At 42.5% G+C, this 24,416-nt stretch overlaps 1 protein-coding gene across 11 annotated transcripts in view; it reads left to right on the top strand.

Moving 5' to 3' along the window:
* The window catches only part of celsr1a (cadherin EGF LAG seven-pass G-type receptor 1a), a 154,347-nt gene that overhangs the window by 39,028 nt on the left and 90,903 nt on the right, over positions 1 to 24,416 (top strand). For all 11 annotated transcript variants that reach the window (XM_078941872.1, XM_078941873.1, XM_023952122.2 and 8 more), the window contains exons 3-6: positions 64 to 352; positions 5,521 to 5,743; positions 10,795 to 10,910; positions 14,427 to 14,515. In XM_078941872.1, coding sequence (XP_078797998.1) covers positions 64 to 352; positions 5,521 to 5,743; positions 10,795 to 10,910; positions 14,427 to 14,515 — 717 coding nt within the window. The remainder of the gene's footprint in view (positions 1 to 63; positions 353 to 5,520; positions 5,744 to 10,794; positions 10,911 to 14,426; positions 14,516 to 24,416) is intronic.

Here is a 24,416-nt window from a genome sequence, read left to right as displayed (position 1 = left end):
GTGAGCGCATGCCCCGATGTTTAGCATGTACACGTACAGAACCACAACCTATCTCCGCTCCAGGTGTTGCCGTTCGATGATAACATCTGCCTGCGGGAACCCTGTGAGAACTACATGAAGTGTGTGTCGGTCCTGAAGTTTGACAGCTCCCCACCCTTCATCGCCTCTGACACGGTCCTGTTTCGACCCATCCACCCCATCAACGGGCTGCGGTGCCGCTGCCCGGTCGGTTTCACCGGAGACTACTGCGAGACGGAGATCGACCTCTGCTACTCCGGGCCCTGCCAGAACAGAGGCCGGTGCCACAGCCGAGAGGGCGGGTACACCTGCGAGTGCCTGGAGGACTTCACAGGTGGGTCTCACTTGACTTTGCTTTGTTGAGGGAAAATCTACCAGTTTTGAAGTGATTTGTTTAAATCTTCAGTCTGTCAACAGTTTAAGTCGACCAGAGGTTGACCTCTGTGGAGAGCAGAACAGACAAGAGCTTAGCGAGCAGCAGATTTCTGCTGGAAGCTCACTGACCGCTCAAAGCGGTCAGATAACATTTAGGACATCATTATAGCCACAGCAGCTTAGAAGCTTGGGATTGAAATTGTTCTTTTTTGTAATACAAAGAGACCATGAGGAACATTTAGTGTCTGTTCAACCTGTAAAGCTGTGGAGTTTACGGCTTTCTTGCCAAAACAAGGCTCTGATAAACAGCTGTGTGGAGGATCTGAATGTGACCGCACTGCTGCTGTCCTTTGCTTCTGTAGCTGTTGTTACATCACTCACACCGTATGTCTTCCAATAGTGGCAGGTCTCTGATAGCCCCTAACAGGTGTTCCTGCTTTAGACGCCTGTCTCCAATAAACGCCGGGGCTACTATAAGAAGATATACAGTATGAGCAAAACTTAAGCAAAATTCTAGAAATGTCGAAATTTCACAACGACACTCTTTCCATTAAACCAAATAATTGCAAATAAACACAACCCAACTCACACAAAGTCCTTCAGAAGCACGGCGACGGATGTGACCAATACTTTGATTGACAGCAGATCCATTCATATGTCTGCCACGGCGCTAGCGTCATCATCATCGATCAAAGGAGACGTCAGCCATTTTCAGGCTGTGGAGCGGTGAGCTCCTCACACATGGGAGGGGCTACAGATGAAGCCATTTTGGGAAATCATGGTTGGTGATTTTCCAGAGGAGCTGTGGATCCAGCAATTCCACATGACACGCCCAACTTTGGATGAGCGGCGTGACGCCGTGGGACCTCTGGTGGCGCCCGCTGTGCAATGCCGCCAGTGGTATCTGGTTGTTGGTCAAGTGACTCGTGCCTCAAAAACCACCTCCTCCAAGCGCAAAAACATTTTTCAAAATTGACCTATTTCCATTAGGCAAATTTATCATCGCAAACCCAATTTGCGCAAGGTAAGAGTCAATGGAAACGCGTCTACTTGTATGTTCGGTAGCACTTACAAACACCAGCGAGTGTCAGAGAGGACATACCATCACTGACCGTTTACGCCATCAGCATGAATCAGCATTAAGCTGCTTTTCTTTAGAATCCACTGGAATTCTGTTCACTGCCTAAACGGCGGAGGAGTTTCAGAGCTCAAAAGAATCTAAACGCTAAAACAAATTGATCTGCCTCATTGAAATTACACTGAAGCTTCGCAAAACTGTGTCCAAAACAGAAGAGAATCTCTGTCCACGCTTTGGTTTAAGAGAGAGGCTTCTCTGAGACAGTCAATGGGTTTGACCCAGCTAGGCTCCTGTAGAGCACTTACAGACTTCTGAAACAGTAACTCTCTACCTAAACTGGAGACTTATACCTGCTTATTGCTTCATATTTTTGTTCACTTTTGAGATTATCCTTGATCCATTAAAGTCTGTATTGACTTAAAAAAGAAGAGATGTGTCATGTTAAGAAAATACTATTCTGGTTGACAAATGTGCTCCCAAAACCTTTTTGTTCATTGAATTGAAATAAGCTGCAAGAAAAACTTTCATCAAAGTTACGATTCCTTCTTGTTTGGCAGTATTGCACCTATTAATGTTTGTGATAGTGATAAATCCCAAAGGGATGCTAAAATAAGTTCTGTTAACAATGACATGACAATGTGTGAAAGGAAAAACAATCTACAGCTATAAGCTCTGACAGGAAGTTTGAGAAAAAGAGGAATTTCAAAATAAAACTTGACAACAAGGAAAAAAGAAGAAAAGGAATAGAAAGTCTGAGAGTTGGAGCAGCCCTGCAGCGTGTGTGTGCCGTTTGTGTGCTTTGAAACTTCATTGTTCCCTCTCAGATTGTTGTGAAATATTTCCTGATGGCAGTAATATTCTCCCTCATGTTTCCCCTTTGTACATCTGATACCAGACGTAGCTTTGCTCTATTCCCCCCCAACAGAGTCCATAACTGCCCTCATTCCTCATCTGCCATCTGTCCATCCCAACATTCCCTTTCTCTTCCTCTTCCTCTTATCTGATCCAATTACCTGATTATTCCTGCTTTGTCCGGCTTTTGCCTCTTTTTCTTGGTGAACGCCTCCATCCTCTCCATCATATTTCCCAGCATCTCAGTGTCTCCCTCTTTGAAGGTCACAGTTCAACTGCAGATAGTCAGAGCCAATCAGGAACCATTATATGCCTGATGACAGCAAAGGGGTGGGGGGCAGAGGCCTGTCCCCGTCCTCCTTGGGTTTCCTACATTACAGGGAAACAGATCTTCATAATTCCTACTGGAAGAAAGGATTATATTGAGGAGAGACGGGTCATTAGCTGGTTCCACCCTGCAGTGCTGCGGGTCTGCATGGACCCTGGATGCAGAGATCTTGTCTGGATAGCGGCTGACAGAAATCTTTGCACGGGACACAAAGGCACCAACGCCAATAGCATTACTGTCTAAAAGACGTGTGTGTAATTGCAATGACAAAAGCCAGGAGGCTCAATCCCAGAAGGTTCTTTTCAACAAAAGCCTTCCACAGGCTCATTAAAGAGGAATTTCCAGCTATCACTGCTGCAGGAAAAGTAAATGAAACTGTATTATAGGTAATATAATATGGATGACCCAGCAAACTCTCCTTATTATAATCCACTGTGCTTCAAAATACAAATATGTAAGAGTCACATAGATATTTGTATTTTTCATGCCGTGTAGAAAACGGTGTATTGTTTATCACGGCAGTTATGTTCTAACCATAACCCCTGATGTAGAATTACAGATGTTTTGATGCTGCCAAGCCCCTGATTACACACTTGATGCACTTTTCTCAGACAGACGTGAACATTTGTAGACTTTACTCTCTTGTTTTAACTCTCAAACCTCATAGAAATGAGTCCAGTGTTATAGAATGAAAGCAGAGATTCATGGAGATCTGGCAAACTGAACACAGCAGACACAGCACTGAGATTGACTGACAAGGTCTACAGCCAATCAGGACACAGAACACCGTTCGCTGTTTTGGGGAAAAAAATGAGGAAAATTGGACTGAAAAACAGTAAGACCGCAAAATAGTGAGGGAACACGCTGCAAAATGTAAGTCGAGTTATACGATATTCTAGGAAATGTCTGAAATGACTGTCGCGTCGGCTGTAGACAACTAATGTGTCTAAAATCAATTATTTTATTCTTTGCAATCTTTCTTCTAAATTATGATCACATGACTGCCTTTAGGAGCCACGTTTTTCAGAAATAGCTCATAAGAAGTTCTTTGTTCCTGCTAACAACTAGGTATTTAAAGGATGGAAATATGTATGGAAAATCTGTGTAGTTCTGAGAGTAACCACGGTAACGGCTGAAAGCCACAGATATCAACAAGAATGTGGGTAAGAAGATAAAAAATCCATTTTTGGCAAACTTCCTGTTTCGTCTCTGTCTTTTTCTTTTTTTGTACATGTGGTGCAAACAAAAATCCCATCCAATCACAAGCTTGCTTCTAACGAGTCAGGTCAATTACAATTGGCTGAGGGGAACCACGGTGAGGGATGTGTTGTGTTCACTGAACATATGGTCATGTTTTTTCACATACTTCAAACAAAACCTCAAAACATTATTATGATTCACTACTAATATCTATAAAATGCCATGTTTTTATGTTTAAAGCTGTTTAAGCTGGTAAAAGTCATTTTCATTTATAATTTTAATTACACCATATATGTATACATTGTTTCCAGTTATGTTAAAGAATTGACTTTGTCATATCGCCAAAAAGGCAGTTGAATCTTTTATTTATTGATTTGTGGACCATGTATGTAAATCCATATTGAACACTGAGCGACCCGTCCCCCCTTGTGCTCCAAACAGGAAGTGGTCCCTTGAAGCAAAACTCCCATAGACGTCTATAGAGAAATAAACAGCAGGCGTACTATTGGTCAGAAGAACCGTTCTGGATCTGAAACCTTTTTAACATCTTCTAGATAATCCAAATGTTTTTATGATATTTTTGTCCTGTAGCACAAGTTATTTAAGATGTGAACTGACCAATCAGATGCCTCAGTAAAAGGAGCTGGTCTTCCATGGACCTTTGAATCGTTTATAGACCGATTCTCTCCAGCCCGCTTTCAGCTGGTAGACGTGTGGACTAGAGCGTGACGTGTTTTCAGAAATCCCACAGGTAACGGGATTCCCACGGGAGTCTTCTCTGCCATTAATCACGGGACCGGGACGGTATGGGATAAAATTCTAATGGGACCGGGACAGGAGTTGGAAGCAACCAATAAGAATGTTGAATAAAAGTAGCTGTTCTGAAGCAAGCGGGGAGCAGATACAACGACAGTTACAGGAATGTTTGACATCATGACTAACTGAAGCAGTGGGAGTCAGATTAACAGATTTGAAACTGTGCTCTGGGATGGGACTGGGGGGAAAATCCTCTCCTGGGGGATCCTGTAGTGTGGACTTCCAACAAGCTCTCTCCTGATTGGCTAAAGTGTTGACTCATTTCTACGGGTGACATCACACTCCATCCAGTTCTCATAGTGAGTGGTAAAACAACCTGTGAGAGGAACAGTAACCAAACCCTATTGATAATATTGATATAAAGAAATCTATTCTTTATTTTCTATTTTTTTAATCAGTCATGGGAATGTGTGACCTACAGGCTTGACTGACAACCAAAAGCATCTTGTCAAAACAAGTGAATTCCAAGCAGCTGATGTTAAATCTGCGTCTTAGTTGAGATCGTTTTTTAACAAAACTAGTGAAATGGTGATAAATTGCCACGGTGACATGTTCATGCCTCATCTAGAGTGTGCATTGGCCTGTGCAGACACAGATCCTGGGTCATCTTTGAACTCAGACTCAAACTTTATTTATTTAGAGAGCGCCTTTCATTTCAGCTAAAAAAACACAAAGCGCTTAACATAGAAGCAGATGAAATAATCCTAAAAAATAAAAATGATTAAAAACAGAAACCACAGGACAATCACACACAGATGGGGCCCCTCCCTCACCAGATTCCACCCACCCCGTCCCCCCAGTAGAACACACAAAGAACTGCAGCTAAAAGAGGGTTGTTTTTCTCTTTCTGCAGGTGAACATTGTGAACTGAACACGTCTTCAGGCCGGTGTGTTCCTGGTGTTTGCAAGAACGGCGGTGAGTGCGTCAACCGGCTTGCTGGAGGCTTTATGTGCCAGTGTCCTCCTGGGGAGTACGAGAAACCCTTCTGTGAGATGACCACCCGCAGCTTTCCTGGACAGTCCTTCGTCACCTTCAGAGGTCTGCGGCAGCGGTTCCACTTCACCATCTCCCTCATGTGAGTCGCTCCCTAAAACCCATTCATCTTCTTGATACGAACAACAAAGTGTGTTACTGTGAAGATGCTTCTTTTAAAGGGTTCATGTGGCAGGGCACCACAATAAAAGAACCTTATCCTTGTTGTGTATTAAAGCACACGCAGCTTTAGATTCAGCCTTTATAAAAGAACAACATCATCTGATTAACCAGCTAGCAACCACTTGAACGGATCATTTCTTTTGCTGAATCTCCTGAGCGATGTGACTTTTATCAGATCCATGGTGGTTTGCAGATATCCATTCTACTATGACTCTGTTTCATTTGTGCTGAAAACTGCTTTGACTACATATTTTATACAGTTTGTTTGGTTGGACGGTCAGCCTGATTCTTCAGTCTAGAAAACTTTGGTTGACAGATGAGTTCATGGTCAGTTTTGAGGGTCATCGTTTGAGAAAAAACCCAACTAGGTACCCATTCACCCGTAACCCTAGATCAGTGTTTTTCAACCTTTTTTGAGCCACGGCACATTTTAACCATGACAAAAATCCCGTGGCACACCAGCATCCAAAAATAAAAAAAAAGGAGAAACTCATAGTCTGTATTGATCTACAGTCCCTCCATGATCTCACATACATTTTTGTGATAATTGTGGCAGAAGAAGCTGGAAGCTGCAGATGTTTTTCTAAAAGATGGAATAAAAGTTAAGTTAGAAGATTTAAAAACTGTTTGATGTGTGTTCGTTGTGGTTTCAAGAAGTTTAACAAGGACGACTCATTGTGCACTGAGACGCTGTCGCTCTATCCCAATGCATCATGGGAGATGTAGTGATGCCAGACAGACTCTCTTCTCTGAGCTTCATTGTTTTGTTCTCTTGTTCCACGGTCTGACACCGGATTCTGTGGAAAGCTACGCCGCTAAAGACGAGCTTTAGCTGGTATTTCTGTTGGAACTGAGAGACTTTATGAGCAGAATCAGAACAAGGAAGTGAAGACTTTAACCACTTCTGATTGGTCAGACTGATGACGAATGATTAAGCCTCCAAGAATGATTGGTGGAGACAGTTAAAGGGGCGGGACTTTTCATAAAACAGCTGACGCTGCGGCTAAATCGCGGTACCATCATTTTTATCAAAATGTCTTTATTAGAATCAATTTTTTTTAATTTTATTTTATAAATTTTTCCTTTTTACATTTTTTTGGCCACTGTTATTTTCTATTACCAAAAAGGGAACAAACAAAAAAGTCAATTTATCTTTAAAGCTCAGAAGAAAATTGTTCTTGGGTTCTTCACAGTTTGAATTAATTAACTTTCATTCAACTTCCAGATTGAAGCTTGTTTGAAAAGGAAATTAACCGCATGTTGATGCAGTTCATCCAAATAAAAATAAAACACTAAAAGGTTTAAGAGACAAGCAAATACATTCAGAATAATCGGGAAAAAAATAAATATATATAATAAATATATATTATTCTAAGTCGATCAGAAAACCCTTTTCCAACCCAGAGGTTGGAAAAGCTATGGTTTGGTGATGTCATTTTTAGAGAACACCAAGCGTGATTTGAGCGTCAAATGCCTTGCTCCACAAAGACATCAGCAGCATGTCTGGGTTCATGACATCATTCAGAGACTTTCCCGGTACGGTGAGCTTCACCGCCTGCTGCAGGAGCTGCAGCTGAATGACGGACGCTTCCAGCAGTACTTTCTTATCTCTGTGACCCAGTTTGATGACTTCCTGTCCCTCAACTTTGTTAGGACCTACAATTTATTTCTATTTTAAGCCTTTTTCTATCCAAGATCTCACAAAAGCAATTACGTTCATGCAAAATGGAAAATGCCCAGGACCTGATGAATTCTCTGTTATTATATTCCTACTTTAGGTGTTTGAAGAACCAATCAGCACAGGCTGGTTTCATCTAGTTATGTGACTAGTGGCCATCTCCCACATCCCATAACCAGACAAGAATGCTCATGGTTGTGGTTCAGACGTCCCGTCTCCCTTTTTAAATGTTTATTTAGAAAGTCCACAGGAATTGAAATTCTTTCACAAATGCTACATTCACACACCGATGAATGGCAGCTCCGCTGCCAAACACCGGCACAACCTTCCACCAGCGCCAAGGTGGGGCTCAGTGTCTTGCCCAAGGACACTTCACATGGGTGGGTGAGGCGAGAATCCAACCTGCAATCTTCCAGGGTTGAACTCAGCCGTGTTTTAATGACCATTCACCGCACAGATCACGGTAATGAAGACCATGTGAGCTGGATGATGTGTGATAGCCAGCTTTTTGTTATTCTCTAGTGACTCCACAAGCTAAGTTCATCTTTTCCTTGTGAGATCTAGGGGGTCTAGATCTACAGAGCTGAATAAGGAGAAGGGAGCCGTATTGTCTCAAAACTGATGTGTCTCTAGAATACCAACAGGTATATACAAATTTAACAAGATAATGGCAGACCCTACACAGTGTCATCGTAAAAATATTTACCAGCTACTTTGAGTTTTGTAACTGTTTGAGATCCACTCACCAGAAAAGTTTACAAAGTGAAGAAATATCAGCCGGGTCAGAAGTCTGGCCTGAGGGAATCTTTTATTACTTGACCCAAGTCCCACTCCAATCATCTTTTAAATATTGTAAAAGGCCTCCCAGTGTTCTGTTAAATATGGTGATGTGCTTATTGTAAGATTCCAAAAGCCTTTGTTGTTTTTAGGACATACAGGACAGACTCAAAGGTTGGACACACCTTCTCATTCAAAGAGTTTTCTTTATTTTCATGACTATGAAAATTGTAGATTGACACTGAAGACATCAAAATTATGAATTAACACGTATTAACACATAAAAATAAAAACCTTTTAAGGTTTTAAGCGACCGTCATTCAGCTGCAGCTCCTGCAGCAGGCGGTGAAGCTCACCGTACCGGGAAAGTCTCTGAATGATGTCATGATCCCAGACATGCTGCTGATGTCTTTGTGAAGCTCTTCAAAATAAATCTGGTCTGTGAACATCATCATTAAGCAGCAATGAACACAGCCAAACACATTTGACAGTAGCTCCTCCCACAAGCATTATGACCACCCTTTTGGACAAGCGCCTAGCAAGGCATTTGATCGTTAACTCCTTTTGGCCGCTGACCTCGCTGAAGCCGGACCCCGCCTGCACCACACTGGGAGGATAACGGGGAAAGATGGAAATGCTGGTCCCCTTCCTGTGAAGCGGTCCACACTCCCTGGTGTGCTGGAGGATCTTGAAGTAGTCCTGATGACAGTGAATGGTTGTCATGATGATGCGGGGTTTGCTGATTTGGTTCCATGCTCATCGTCCCCAGTGAGAAGGGTCAATAAGGACGTCTTCATCTGTCCGTAGAACTTCCCTCAGCAGTTTGGAAACTGCTGCAGGTGAGCTGAAGCCGGGGATTCAGGGATGTTAACAATATGACTATTGGAGCGTCTCATTGCTCCGTCCATGTCCAGGCATTTCTCTTACAGGATGTTAACTTCTGATTTCCCACTGTGCTTTGCAGAGATGTCAGATCCTCAGAGTGGGAGGGGAAAGCTCTCGCTCCACGTCTACCGTAGTTTTTCTCATGGCCTCCACCTCGGAGCTCATTCTAGCAGTGTTGCTATCTGGCTCCATCTTCACTGCAGCAGTTGGACCGCAGGCGCAGTCTGTGGTTCCTGTCGAAGCGTTGCAGCAAAATCCACCTTCAGGGAGGAAAGAATTTCAGCTTTCAGAACCGATGAGTCCATTTGGTCTTGGGCCCAGGCGAGGGGTCAAATGCAGAGAACTCATTTCCCACATTTAACGTCACTTTATTACAGTGTTGCTGTTGTTTGCTTGATTTTTTACTAGTGACTTTGTTATTTTATAACTAACTTTATATAATATATATATATATATATATATATATATATATATATATATATATATATATATATATATATATATATATATATATATGTTTGTGGTGTTGTTTTTTATTATACACTTAATTCACCAAAAATGTTGTATTTTCAAAATGATTCTATAATCCCAACAATTCAAGGAAAAGTGTCCGTGTCGGCAATACTAGCCCTGTAGTTACTTGGTATCAAATTGATACCAGAATTTCCAGCATCGCCCAGCAGTAGTACAGAGTGCCTAAAAATATTACCTTTAATCAATTTTCTATGTCTTCTTTGCTGCCTAGTGCATTGCCTGCTCACTAACACCCCCACAAAGGCTATTTTAAGCTCAATTTTCTTTATATCATCATTATGAGAAAAATGCAGAGAGAACATGTTAAAAACACCAAAAATGTAATTTTCATTGGAGTGGGACATTAAAGATCATGAAAACAAGTGCTCTACATACATAGTAGGCTTACAATGAGCTTAAATTCATGGATGGCAGGAAAGTGAGCAAAGGGTGTAGAACCCTGAAAACAGGAAAAGCCGCGTAAAGAGTTTCCTTATCAGTGTTTGGTTACAGCCGTCCGGGCTTCCTGGCCTCCTGGCCTCACTGGCATCTGTCGACTGACTCTCTGCCCTCGCCTTCAACTCCACAACAGCAGCTGAACTTTGGACAGCAGACACCAGTTTGTGCTGCCAATAGCAATAGTCACGGTACCTTTAAGACTGAAGAACCGCCTCCTCCATGTGGCGTACGTCCTTCACATACTGTCGTTGGAAAGTCTCTTCTCCAGAGTAGCGCCGGGGTTTTGTCATAAATCCAGATGCTTTCATTGTCGGCCTGTTTTCGTTGGAAAGCTTCTCAGTATCTATTCAACGACACAAATCTGAGCGAGTGTTGGGTCTTCTCTTAGCAAAAAGTTGTCTCTTCAAGTGTACTACAACTCTTAGTCTATACTAAAAGTGAAGCCGTCTTTGAACTTTTTACACTTAAATACTTTTTATATACTATCTATATATTGTAAACTTGGAATGTTCCAATTTAGTCTGAAGAAGTCGTCACTTAGTTGACATCCTACACTACACGTCCATGGTCTATAGTAGACTATAGATATTTACAGATACTTACAGAAATAAGTTGCTAAATGTTTAAATCAAACCTCTTCCGTGCATCTGTCTCTGCAGGTTTGCCACACGAGAAAGAAACGCTCTGCTCCTTTACAACGGCAGGTTCAACGAGAAACACGACTTCATCGCCCTGGAGATCATCGAGGAGCAGATTCAGCTCACGTTCTCCGGAGGTGAGGCTTTCTGTTCTTCTGTCTCCTGCACCTGAATGTGTGTCGACACATGACTGAACAGCTCTTCATGAATGAGTGCTTCACTTTAGTGTGCCGCATGTCCAAAGGGAACTGATGAACATGTCTGCATTTCAACAAGATACTAAAGCTCATGCAGATGTTGAAGAGTTTTAAAGCCCCAAACATAAACGCATTCTCTCTTTCAGGATTAAATCACATGTAAGAATAGAGATTTGAAAAATCCAAACATGAGCTAAAAACACGTGTTTCTGGACAGTTTTTACCATCACAATAAGCATTCTGGTATTGGGTTAAACAAGGCAAAAGGATAGTTTTCCTGTCTAAGAGCTCCACTTCAAGTGTCAAAGCTCATGTAAGAGCTATTACGAGTTGCAAAAAAACAACGCCCCACAATCCAAATTTGAAGAGGAAACAACAATAAATAGGATTTTTCTCAGAAAATGTCAAACATGATGTAGTGAGGAGGCACTAGCAGGTTCCGTCTTTGTGCTTCTTTGTCAGGCAATATTGCCCTATTGCCCCAGGCATTTGGTCCCCTTTAGTCTTGGTTTTGTTTTTAGGAGCGCTGTGTTTGAAAGAAAACCAAACCAGACAAAGGACAGAAAATGATTATCATCACCACCATATTCAAACCCAATTCATAGAACCAACTGAAAGCAGTCCAAAGCCTTAGTCACATGCACCTGTACAGGTTGACCCACACGGCTGCTGCAGGTTTTGGATTGAGCGAGACAGGAATGACTGCATCTTAACCCTTGTGTTATCCTATGACCCCCCCCCCCCCCCCCCCTTCCATTGAGGTGTTCTTCCTACCATGACTAAGGTGGATAAAGGTGGAAAGATTTCATGTAATCCATGGACACCAGTGAAGATCACAAATCATTGAAGAGAAAAGGTTCAGAGCACTGTCTAGTGGGTCTAGATGACCCAACTCCCAATGGTAAAGTGCCTAGGATAGCACAAGGGTTAAAGGGAGAGCACGCGTGTTTAGCAATGGACACACCGGCGACGTGATGTGCAGTGTGACACGTTCAAGAACCTGCACCGAAGGTTGAAGAAATCTGTGTTCAGTTCGGGTATTTAGCCCATGGTGTTCACACTAAACAAGCAGGGAGGGGCTTCTTTCTCTGCTGTTTACTAGCGCATGTCAACCATCTACTGTTGGAAGAGGCTTGGTGCCAAATGCTGAAGCAGTGCAGATCTTGTAAGGCTTTTTCTTTCACTGCTCTATTCTAATATATAAAAAACTCGGTGTCATATAACTTCAGCTGGACTCAAACTGCAATTATTCATTTCTCTCTGTGAATTAAAAGGGACGCCATCCATACGTCACTACCAAATCTGAGTGAGGCGGCTGAGTAGCTCGGTTGGTAAGGTGAGAGGCTACCATGCAGGAATCCAGGGTTCAATTCCCAGAGGGGAAGAAACAATGGTAATGGGGGCAATTACCATATCAATGGCGAGCAGTTAACATCACTCAGTGAGGGTCCTTAGGCAAGACCCTTAACGCAACCGCCTCCCAAGCACAGTTCAGCTGCAGCTCACCGCTCCCCCAGGGGATGGGTCAAATGGGAAGTATTTCCCCATTGAGGGATAAATAAAGCATCTGAAAAAAAAAACAATCTGTAATAGCCATTTCATTATTTTTCATTAAACTCACTGCTAAAAACATACTTTTAATTCCCTAAGAACAGCTTTAAAAAACAACCGTACATAGAAGAGGGCTAACACTTGTGGCCCTCTAATTATGAGCGGATGTTCATCATCCTATATGTTGGAAAATCAAATCAAATCCAGTTTAATGAAATGCTCAAAGTGGGAGGAAGGTGGTTTCAAAAGATTGCAGCATGTTTCTTCAGTTTGGCTGGAAGTGCAGACAAAGACCGACTGTTTGCGTCGCTGTTCTCCAGGCGGCTCCTGCCTTTGTCAAACACAGTCGACCTTCAGTCAATCCGCCGTCAGCTCACGTCTTCTCACTCAGAGCCACAAGGCACAGCCTCATGTATGCTTTCCCAACAGTTGATTGATGGTTTCTGCATTTTTGTGCATGTCAGGGTAATTTGTCCTGAAAGATTTCTCATGCCTGTGGAAAATGTTTGTTAACCTCTAAGTTTTCAGTCTCATTAAATCTAATTATAAATAACATTTTTCAATGGTTTAAACTGAAGGACTGCATTCATGTCTTTCCTGCTTTTGTCTGTTTTTCCTTGATGTTTGTAAAAAGTCTTTGCTTACGATTTTCTTGGTTCCAAACCAAACTTGCTTCCTCCTTCGGACTGCTGGTTCTGGTCATTGTTTACTGACATAAACATATTTTAAAGAACGCATTTTCTGCCCTGAACCTAAATGTCAGCAGCTGCACACAACTTTGTATTGGCTACACACAGAGTGGGAAATTCCCACCTCTGATGATGCATCCTGGATTGTTATGGGCTGCCTCTGCTGGGTTGCTTCCACTCTTAAACCATTTATTCAGATCTTTCTCCTCTTTTGAGGGGGTGTGTTAGCCCATCTGAACTCTGGCAGAGACAGCAAATTTGGTCTATTTGGAAACATGCATTCACATGTGGAATTTCTGATGATCTGTCCAAGTAACCAAAATGAACTTTCTGTATACAAAGTCAGGAGATGATAGAAGCACCAGTTCACCAAAGGTGCCTTCATCAGCCAACAGAGAAACATGGAAACTCAGAGAGACCAGAGATCACATGTTTGGTTTTCTTGTTGGCCTTAGTCAAATGCACCTGTACCTGGGCTGACCCGTACAGGTGCTGCAGATTTTTGGGATGTCCGTAGGCCCGTGGGGGGTCATAGAGATGAGCGGCTTCATCTTTTAAGGATAGCAGGAGTGTTTTGCAGTTCCCTGAGGAACAAGTCGAGGAGCGTCATGAAAATAGAGCGTTGTGGATTAAAAGATTTGCAAGGATGAGTAAGTTACATGCACTTGTATCATACCAGGGATGCTGTCGTTCAGTGCCTTTACACCGTACTCATTGCTCGTTAGCAAGGCACATGTACTGGCCCTTTGCTGACCGCCCACAAATGCTGCCGGCACAGGGTGTGCACCTGATACGTAAGGCCCTGTAGGTCACCAAACCATGTTCAGATGACCAGTTTCCTCGTTTCTAGCTGTCAGGCTGCATTCCACAAGCATGCAGTTACCACCTGAACATCACTAACAGGGTCCTGGCACAGAGCACAGGATTCGAAGAGTTGCAAAAAGGAAAAATCGGTACAACAGGCCCGTGTCTCCCCTACTTCATCCCTTACTTACCCTTAGGTGTTGGCTAGAAGCTGCTTCTGGCAGCATACCCGTAGAAAAGATTTTTGCGTATGACTTTGATATTGCCCATTTTTCACCCACAAACAGCCCATATCCCCCAGCAGGGGCAGTTGTGCAGTAGTGGATTACCTGAGAATGCTGTGGATGGGCCCTTGGTGGAAAGAAACAGTCTGATGAAGTCCTCCTGTATTTAACCATTGATTTGTCTGCAGGAGAGAGGAAGACCAAGGTGGCTCCTTACGTCCCCTATGGTGTTAGCGACGGTCAGTGGCACTCCGTCCAGCTCCATTACTACAACAAGGTGAGGCTCTTTACCATCCTCTACACACACTGCACTGCTGACCCATAGCTGCTTAGCTAAGTTTTAAAATTAGAACAAATCTGAGAGTCATTCTCTAATTAGCCAAAGTCTCAAAGAGAAGGATTTGTGGGAGTAAAGCGGTTTCAAAAGGAGTTTCTGTGAAGAACCTGACCTTGACTGGAGACAGACTGAAGGTTCAAACGTTCACTGACTTCCCTCCAGGCTCCTAAAGCCTCAGGACTGTTGCTTATCTTAGTTTTACTCACAGATATTTTTTCAGGTTTTCCCACACAAGACGACACTCAAAGAAGAGACTTTTAAGATTTCATAACGCGGCTCAAATATCCACCTCGGCTTTAGGATCATGTTCTTTAGACTTACAATGAAGCCGGCTGGTATTGTTTTCTAACTAACTCAAACTGCCTTCAGGGAATTTCTCATAACATTTCACAGATTTATAAAAAATCAGTCCGTTGTACTTGGAATTCACAGACTAACTGAAATCATTATTTAGAGTTGCACAGCTGCAGGTAAATGTGGATTGAGCTCAATTCCCGAAAACTCTGTTTTCCGACTTTAGCCTTTTATTGGCAAATATGACGCTAGCATGTAGCAGTGTTGGACAGTTTTTTCTTACATGTTAATGACGAGATTGGGAGTTTGTGTGGTCACAGTAACGGCTGTTTTTTGTGGTATTACTCTGTTTTTCACGTGGGGCAAACAAGGTTGGAGCTACCAGTATTGTAAATACGCTAAAACAGCTAACACCATCAAACTGTGCATTTTTTTTTGTTACTAACAAGGTTGGGAGTTAGCGTGGTCTCAGTGAGGTTTGTTTTAGCGGTGTCAGTTTGTTTATTTACCTGCTGCAAACAAAGTTGGGGGCTAAGCGCTAACGCAGCTGAAGTTTCTAACACGGCTAACATGTAGTGTGTTACAAACCTGTTCTGAGTTACTGTGAACAGTTTTTAACGAGTCTGACTGACTAGTCCATCAGTCAGTCTGACTCTTTTTTCTCACTTAAGTGTCTTATAGTTCGCCTCATAATCAGTCCAAATATGGTATGATTAGGCAGTTCTTAGTGAAAATCAGAAAACCTGGACATAGTTTCTGCAGAGCGGGAGTGGTTGGGGCGGGACCATTGGTGTAGTGGTCCTCTCCGTTTCTGAGAGCCCAGAGCAGGGAGCTAGTGGCCCCGCCCAGTGTTTTTTCCATGTCACAAATCTTTTTCAGATGTCCTTTTTTCATCTACTGATTCACAACAGCTATATTTTCTTTATATTTGCCCTCCATCACCACAAAAACGCCACAAGAACATGTTAGAAACACATAAAAAACTCTTTAGAGGTACAGAAACCTTTCATCTTAGCAGAAACAGATCCTTTCTGCCCTCCAGACATTGTCCTTCTCTTATCTTTGAAAACAGATTTTTTTGACTGTCATGTCTTTTCATTGCTTGGTTTTCTAAATCCATTCATTCCTTTAGAAATCCTTGTCTTTCCTTGTTGTTTCTTCCATCTTGACGTTGCAGCATGGCTGTCCTGAACTCAAACAGCCTCACGTTTCAGCGGCAGTGTCCTGCCGAAGGCTGAGGGGGATGCTCATGCCCAATACACACCTTCTCACCTTTCACAAGCTGCTCGCCTCTATTTTGTGTCAGCCGGAGCGCCCCCCTGGACTGACTTGATGAAGCAGTATTCATCAATCGTGCCGCTGTATTTCACCGCTCTAACTGCAGGCTCAAATCTGTAGCTTAATGTTTGAGCCGTGTTTTGGCTCCTCATGAAGGTTCTGCGTTTTACCGCTAGGTTGGATGGGTTGAGTTTGGAAGAGCGTCACCTTGGAAACCAGAGATTGATGGCGGCATCCAGAGAGATTTCCTGTTCAGTGCAGTTTGCCTTGCCTGCTTTGTTAAGCTTGGCTGATCCTGTGGGCTTAAGCTTTGCTGCACCAACATGCAGACATGCTCACAAACAATCCCCCCAGCACCCGTGATCACAGTGGAGGGTGGGCCAATGCCTTCAACAAACTCACGTTTGCCTTTGATTTGCAGATTTGGCGCCGTATTTCGGTAAATTAGCCTGAGGCTGATTGAAACGCGGACGTGGGCTCAACCTTTTCTATCGCTCGTGAGATTGACTGATAGTAATTTAATCCTGGATTAGTTGCTGGAGGGATTAGTGGAAATGTATCTGGTGGAAACACTGTAATGTTTTTCACAAGTTATGAGTTTTGTTGACAGGTAAACGCTGTAAGTGGAGCCTGACGTGGGCTTGTTGTGCACGAAAAAGGTTTCATTGGTGGCATTTTGTAGCCCGGAGGGACAAGCCAAAGATCAGAGTTCTGGAGCTATCATGTAATCCTGAAGCATGTCATACACAAACAGCCCTTAACCCCTCATAAATCACCTTTGGGGGGGATTACGAGGACAACAGCTGAGGAAAAAGAGGGGCTTTAGTGAGGACTGCCTGCACAGATTATTTCCAGATGAGTAATCCGCTGCAGCGGCTAATTTGGAGCTGGTAAAGGAGTTATGCTGCTTGGTATAAAACCACACGATCATGTAAAAACATGCTTGTACACATTTAGGGAGTTCTCTGGCCACACGGCCGTTTTGTTTCTCTAAAACCAAGTGAGTGGCTTAATGACTTCAGAGTTTGGCTCCACCCACAGGTTGAGATGGACGGGAATGAGGAATGCCCAGGGGTTTGAGATTAAAGAAAAATCTGGTTTAGATGCTCATTTAAATCACCTAATCTAATTTTTAAGCAGTATTTATGACCACAAATATACAAACTTTACTATTTCTGAATAAAACATTAAGAGAGATCTAAAAGAGATAGCAATTTGACCTTTTATTAAAAAACAGTGAAACTTGTAGTTTACCATAACATTTAGGATGAAGTAGCGCCTCTCAAAGATTTGAACATGTCATTTGAGATCTGTTTTAAATATGTCTTTATATTTTGCAAAGGTTTATGTCCAGTCAGTTTTTATTCAACTTCCTGTTTGATTGGCTTGACTTTTGTCAGAATCATGCAACAAGACAGACACGAGGACTACTATATTTTTAGACCATGACACAAAACAAAGATATAACGAGGCTTGACTACACTACCCAGAATCCCAGAAGGGGCAAGATGCTATCTTGGTCAGATGGTCAGATGAGGAAAGAATGGATGGGAATATTTTCAAAAGTGTGTTGTTCTTTATGTTTTATCTCTCTTATCTGCAATAATCCATGTTTACAATGAGGGCAACACGAAAGAGAAGTCGCTTTATTCACAGTAACTCAACAAATGTTGTAACTCAACATTTTATTTACCACATCAAATATAAAACAATACTCACTTTTCACTTCCCTATGTTGAAGCACAGATCGGATCACACGTCCAGACTCCTGAGATCGGCAGTACTGATCCAACAATCCATCAAGGGGTGCTGCTTCGTAGTCTACCAAAGTTGTAGTAAATATTTGGACAGATTTCTGAGCGTCGTGTACCACAGAAAATTGGTTCTAGGTCAGTAACTACAACCACAATTCATACATTAAGAGGCGCCTGTTGAGAAAATGTGGGGATTATTAACCACACCTTATGGTCTGAAAAATACAAAACCTGGTCACAAGAGTCATTGCTATTAAAGTAGACCTATATACTAATTAAGTAACAGATATCTTATTACACAGGAGATGTCAACAGCTACCTAACACACGCCCTTTGACCGTAACACTTCAACATAAGACTGCTTTCCACTGGAATGATGCTAATAGCGTTGATGGCTGAAGAGTTAGGGTCATTCCAAGAACATTGATATTGGAACTAAAGCGCTGGTGTTAAAGGTCAATATATTTACACCTAGGGTTAATTAAAGGACTTCAAATTCTTAAATGACTATTTATTTTTTATATTTGAAAGATGGTGTTGATGTAAAAGAAGTGCTTAAAAGTGTAGAGATGTTTGTTTCACATACTAAAAACTTTTGACTACATTTGACAGAATGAAATAGAAGCGTTTGGAGAGGCTAACATCAGCTTTTTCTCTAAAGAATAGCTTAGATAGAAGAGGGAAACCCTTTTGAGCCCCATGTTCTTCCAGATGCTCCAACATGACAGTCCTGAGATCTCCACACTGTTATATTTAGGCCACTGCAATACCTAAAAACAATGTTCAACATTTTCTTTTTTCATAAAAACTCTCTAAAACTTCCACCACATACTACAAACAGACTACGCACTGACTACACACAGAATACACTCAGAATACACACATGCTACACACAGACTACACACATACTACACACATACTACGCACATACTACACACATACTACACACATACTACGCACATACTACACACATACTACACACATACACATACTACACACAGACTACGCACATACTACACACAAACTACACACATACTACACACATACTACGCACATACTACACACATACTGCGCACATACTACACACATGCTACACACAGACTACGCACATGCTACACACAGACTACACACATGATACACACAGACTACAGACATGCTACACACGGACTACACACATACAACACACATACTACACACAGACTACACACAGACTACACACATACTACACACATACTACACACATGCTACACACAGACTACGCACATACTACATACAGACTACACACATACTACACACATACAACACACAGACTACACACAGACTACACACATGCTACTCGAAGACTACACACATACTAAACACATACTACACACATACTACGCACATACTACACACATGCTACACACAGACTACGCACATGCTACACACAGACTACACACATGATACACATAGACTACAGACATACTACACACAGACTACACACATACTACACACATACTACACACAGACTACACACATGCTACACGAAGACTACACACATACTACACACATACTACGCACATACTACACACATGCTACACACAGACTACGCACATGCTACACACAGACTACACACATGATACACATAGACTACAGACATACTACACACAGACTACACACATACTACACACATACTACACACAGACTACACACATGATACACATAGACTACAGACATACTACACACAGACTACACACATACTACACACATACTACACACAGACTACACACATGCTACAAGAAGTCTACACACATACTACACACAGACTACACGCATACTACACACATACTACGCACATACTACGCACATGCTACACACAGACTACCCACATACTACACACAAACTACACACATACTACACACATACTACGCACATACTACAGACATACTACGGACATGCTACACACAGACTACGCACATACTACACACATACTACACACAAACTACACACAGACTACGCACATACTACGCACATGCTACACACAGACTACGCACATACTACACACATACTACACACATACTACAAACAGACTATGCACATGCTACATACAGACTACGCACTGACTACACACATACTACACACATAATACACACAGACTACGCACATACTACGCACATGCTACACACAGACTACGCACATACTACACACAGACTACACAGATACTACAAACAGACTATGCACATGCTACATACAGACTACGCACTGACTACACACATACTACGCACATGCTACACACATACTACACACAGACTACAGATATACTACACACATAATACACACAGACTACGCAGATGCTACACACAGACTACGCACTGACTACACACATACTACACACATAATACACACAGACTAAGCACATACTATGCACTGACTACACACATACTACACACAAACTACACACAGACTACGCACATGCTACACACAGACTACGCACATACTACACACATACTACAAACAGACTATGCACATGCTACATACAGACTACGCGCTGACTACACACATACTACACACATAATACACTCAGACTACGCACATACTACACACATAATACACACAGACTACGCACATACTACACACATAATACACACAGACTGCGCACATACTACACACATACTACACACAGACTATGCACATGCTACATACAGACTACGCACTGACTACACACATACTACACACATAATACACACAGACTACACACATACTACACACAGACTACACACATGCTACACGAAGACTACACACATACTACACACAGACTACACGCATACTACACACATACTACGCACATGCTACACACAGACTACGCACATACTACACACAAACTACACACATACTACACACATACTACGCACATACTACACACATACTACGGACATGCTACACACAGACTACGCACATACTACACACATACTACACACAAACTACACACAGACTACGCACATACTACGCACATGCTACACACAGACTACGCACATACTACACACATACTACACACATACTACAAACAGACTATGCACATGCTACATACAGACTACGCACTGACTACACACATACTACACACATAATACACACAGACTACGCACATACTACGCACATGCTACACACAGACTACACAGATACTACAAACAGACTATGCACATGCTACATACATACTACGCACTGACTACACACATACTACGCACATGCTACACACATACTACACACAGACTACAGATATACTACACACATAATACACACAGACTACGCAGATGCTACACACAGACTACGCACTGACTACACACATACTACACACATAATACACACAGACTACGCACATACTACGCACAGACTACACACATACTACACACAAACTACACACAGACTACGCACATGCTACACACAGACTACGCACATACTACACACATACTACAAACAGACTATGCACATGCTACATACAGACTGCGCACTGACTACACACAGACTACGCACATGCTACACACAGACTACGCACTTACTACACACATACTACAAACAGACTATGCACATGCTACATACAGACTACGCACTGACTACACACATACTACACACATAATACACTCAGACTACGCACATACTACACACATACTACACACAGACTATGCACATGCTACATACAGACTACGCACTGACTACACACATACTACACACATAATACACACAGACTACGCACATACTACACACATACTACACACAGACTACACACATACTACACACAGACTATGCACATGCTACATACAGACTACGCACTGACTACACACAGAATACACTCATACTACAAACAGACTACGCACATGCTACACACATACTACACACATACTACACACAGAGTAAGCCAAAGCATTGTGCCAGTTGATTAGACAAAGTCGTGCAGAGTTTAATGGCGGCGCCCTTATTCAATTCAATTCAATTCAATTTTATTTGTATAGCCCAAAATCACAACAACAGTCGTCTCGATGGGCTTCGAAGTAAAACATGAAATCAAAAGGATCACGAATACAAAGAGTTCAATAGAAAAATACTAAAATGAACTGACAAACTGACTAAGCTATACTGGCATTCCTGCCCTTAGACCCCCCCTTCGCGGTAAGGAAAAACTCCCAAAAAAACCGGATTCCGGAAAAAACGAAGAAACCTCAGGGGTGCCCACATGAAGGAGGGATCCTCCCCCAGGACGGACAGGTGATTTACCAGAACTCTTAGAGAAGAATTAACTTATCTAAATCTACAACTACACATATAAAGTCCAGCAGACGAGCTTCATCCAGCCGTGGTTGGGGGGGCAGTCAAAGGCGCAAGTCGAGCCGGAGGCAGGAACCACAGCCAGGTGTAGGAGCAGGAGCAAAGGCGAGGTAAACGGTCAGGAACTGGAGCACGGATGAAACAACTGGAGTCTGGAAGCACTCCCACTCCCCAGGACGGGAGAGGAAAAGAGGGACAATACATGAATCGCACTGCACCAAACAGAGGCATGGAGAACTAAATGATAAATTATGATCAAGAATAGGGGAGAGGAAGGGTAGAAGTAAAAATCTTATAAATCTGTGGTTACCGTCTTCACTAATGTGTTAATAAACAGAGGTCAGAGGTCACAGGGTTTCCATGCTCTCCCCAGTGTGGTTTGACCTGAATCAGCTGGACGTCTGCGCGCCTGAGTTTGTGTCACGGTCAGACACGTCACACAGCAGAAAGGACGGAGGAGAGCGTTAGCGGCGTTCCACGGCTCCTCAAAGAGTGGAGTTTGTCGGGGAAAGCGATCCAGAGAGGATTCAAAAGGCCCATGAACAAAGCAGTGCTGCAGAGCGGCGTTCTTAAAGCTGCAGGAGGTTATTTTCTCAGGTTTTGACGTGTTCTCTACAGGAATCAACACCAGGTCTTGCAGGAAATGATGCCACTGGGACCGGATGTAAGTTGTAATCCTACTAAGACTCACACTGGTCTTTCCACTTTTTAAGTAGCTTCCTAACTATCAGTAACTTCACGGCACAGGAAGGACTTCAGGAAGTAAATCAAAGCGCAGTCATCCAAAGATGCTTTTTTTGGGTACCCCCAGGTTTTCAAAACAATAAAAAGCCTTGCCCTGTAGCTTTTGGTCATTTTAACAAACAACGCTTCTTGCAGAAGTTGATGAACAAGCTGAACCTGGACTGTTTTCTGCAAGCTTTTGCAAGTACACAAAAATATGTGTGATATGTTGCGGTAAATGGCGTATACTTGTAGAACGCTTTTTTAATTTGCTTTAAGCCCCAAAGCGGTCACAGTCTGATTCACCCATGGACACACACACTGATGGCGGCTCCGCTGCCTAACGCTGGTGCCAACCTATAACCACCTCCAGCAATGAGGGGTTCAGTGTCTTGCACAAGAAAATTTCGACACAAGACGGGAACCCAACCTGCAATTTTTCAATCAGAGGTTGCTCACTGCCTCTGGACTGTGGCAGCCTTTTGTGGTGGACATATGCAGGCTCAGCAGGTTCTAACCAGAAAACAATAGAATTACCGGTTCTGTCCTGTTTGTTCCTGAGCCTCTTCTCCTTTTGGTGCTTCTGGCCTTACGCTCTTCATCATCAGAAGACAGGTGCAATTAGAAATGCCACCTGACACTTAAAAATATAAAGAGTTTCAGCTGGTTTTGGAAAATCCTTTTCTTTTTGGTTGTTAGACCTCTAAGATCCTCTGCATTGTATATCAGCGCAGAGCTGCTTCCTCCACTTCAGAATCTGCTGGAATTAATTGTGTGTATGGTGAAAGGTTTTTTAAGTCAATAGGGACAGCCTTAATTTTACCTGAAACCCCCAGTGGTCATTTGTGTAAAATGAGCTCAAATTAGTGTTTTCATCTCCTTAAGGGCCAAAGTGAGCAGGGATTCAGTGGTCGATATGATGATGGCCTACGAATAAACCGCTTTGGGATTTTTGACTTTTATGTCTTGATGTTCAGTTGTGGCCTCTAGTCTTGTCTTCTTGAAACGTTTCGTGCAACAGCAAAACATGTCAAGAAGAGAAGACAATAACTCTATAGGCCATTGCTCGACTTCAAGATGACATCAGTTGAATAAGCAAGAATCTATGTAGATGTTTGAGCTTTACATGTTTTCAAAAATGGAGAATCCACTGAGAGTTTCAAGCATCACTTTTTTCTGTCTCTATATCGTAGTGAAGCAAGGTTCTGTTCAATAGGGTGTCCCTACTGTGCTGCTGCTAGCATGTTTAAAAGGATTGGACACAACTACTTTACACCTATGTCATTTTCTATCTATGGAAATGGAAATGATCTCTAAGACATACACTGAATTTGAAAAGTCAAGCACTTGCCAGGAATCACCATGGACTAAGACATTTGAAGACAATATTGTGATTTGTAGTGAGAGCAGCGAACAGGTGGAGAAGAAAATAGAGATAGAGGTTTGCCCTGGAAAGGAGAGGAATGAAGGATAGGCTAGAGGAAGACCAAAGAGGA

This window comes from Oryzias latipes, chromosome 23 (genome assembly GCF_053564925.1).
Source record: "Oryzias latipes strain Hd-rR chromosome 23, Olatipes_Hd-rR_3.1".
NCBI classification, from domain to species: Eukaryota; Metazoa; Chordata; class Actinopteri; order Beloniformes; family Adrianichthyidae; genus Oryzias; species Oryzias latipes.
This window is presented reverse-complemented; position numbering and strand designations above follow the sequence as displayed.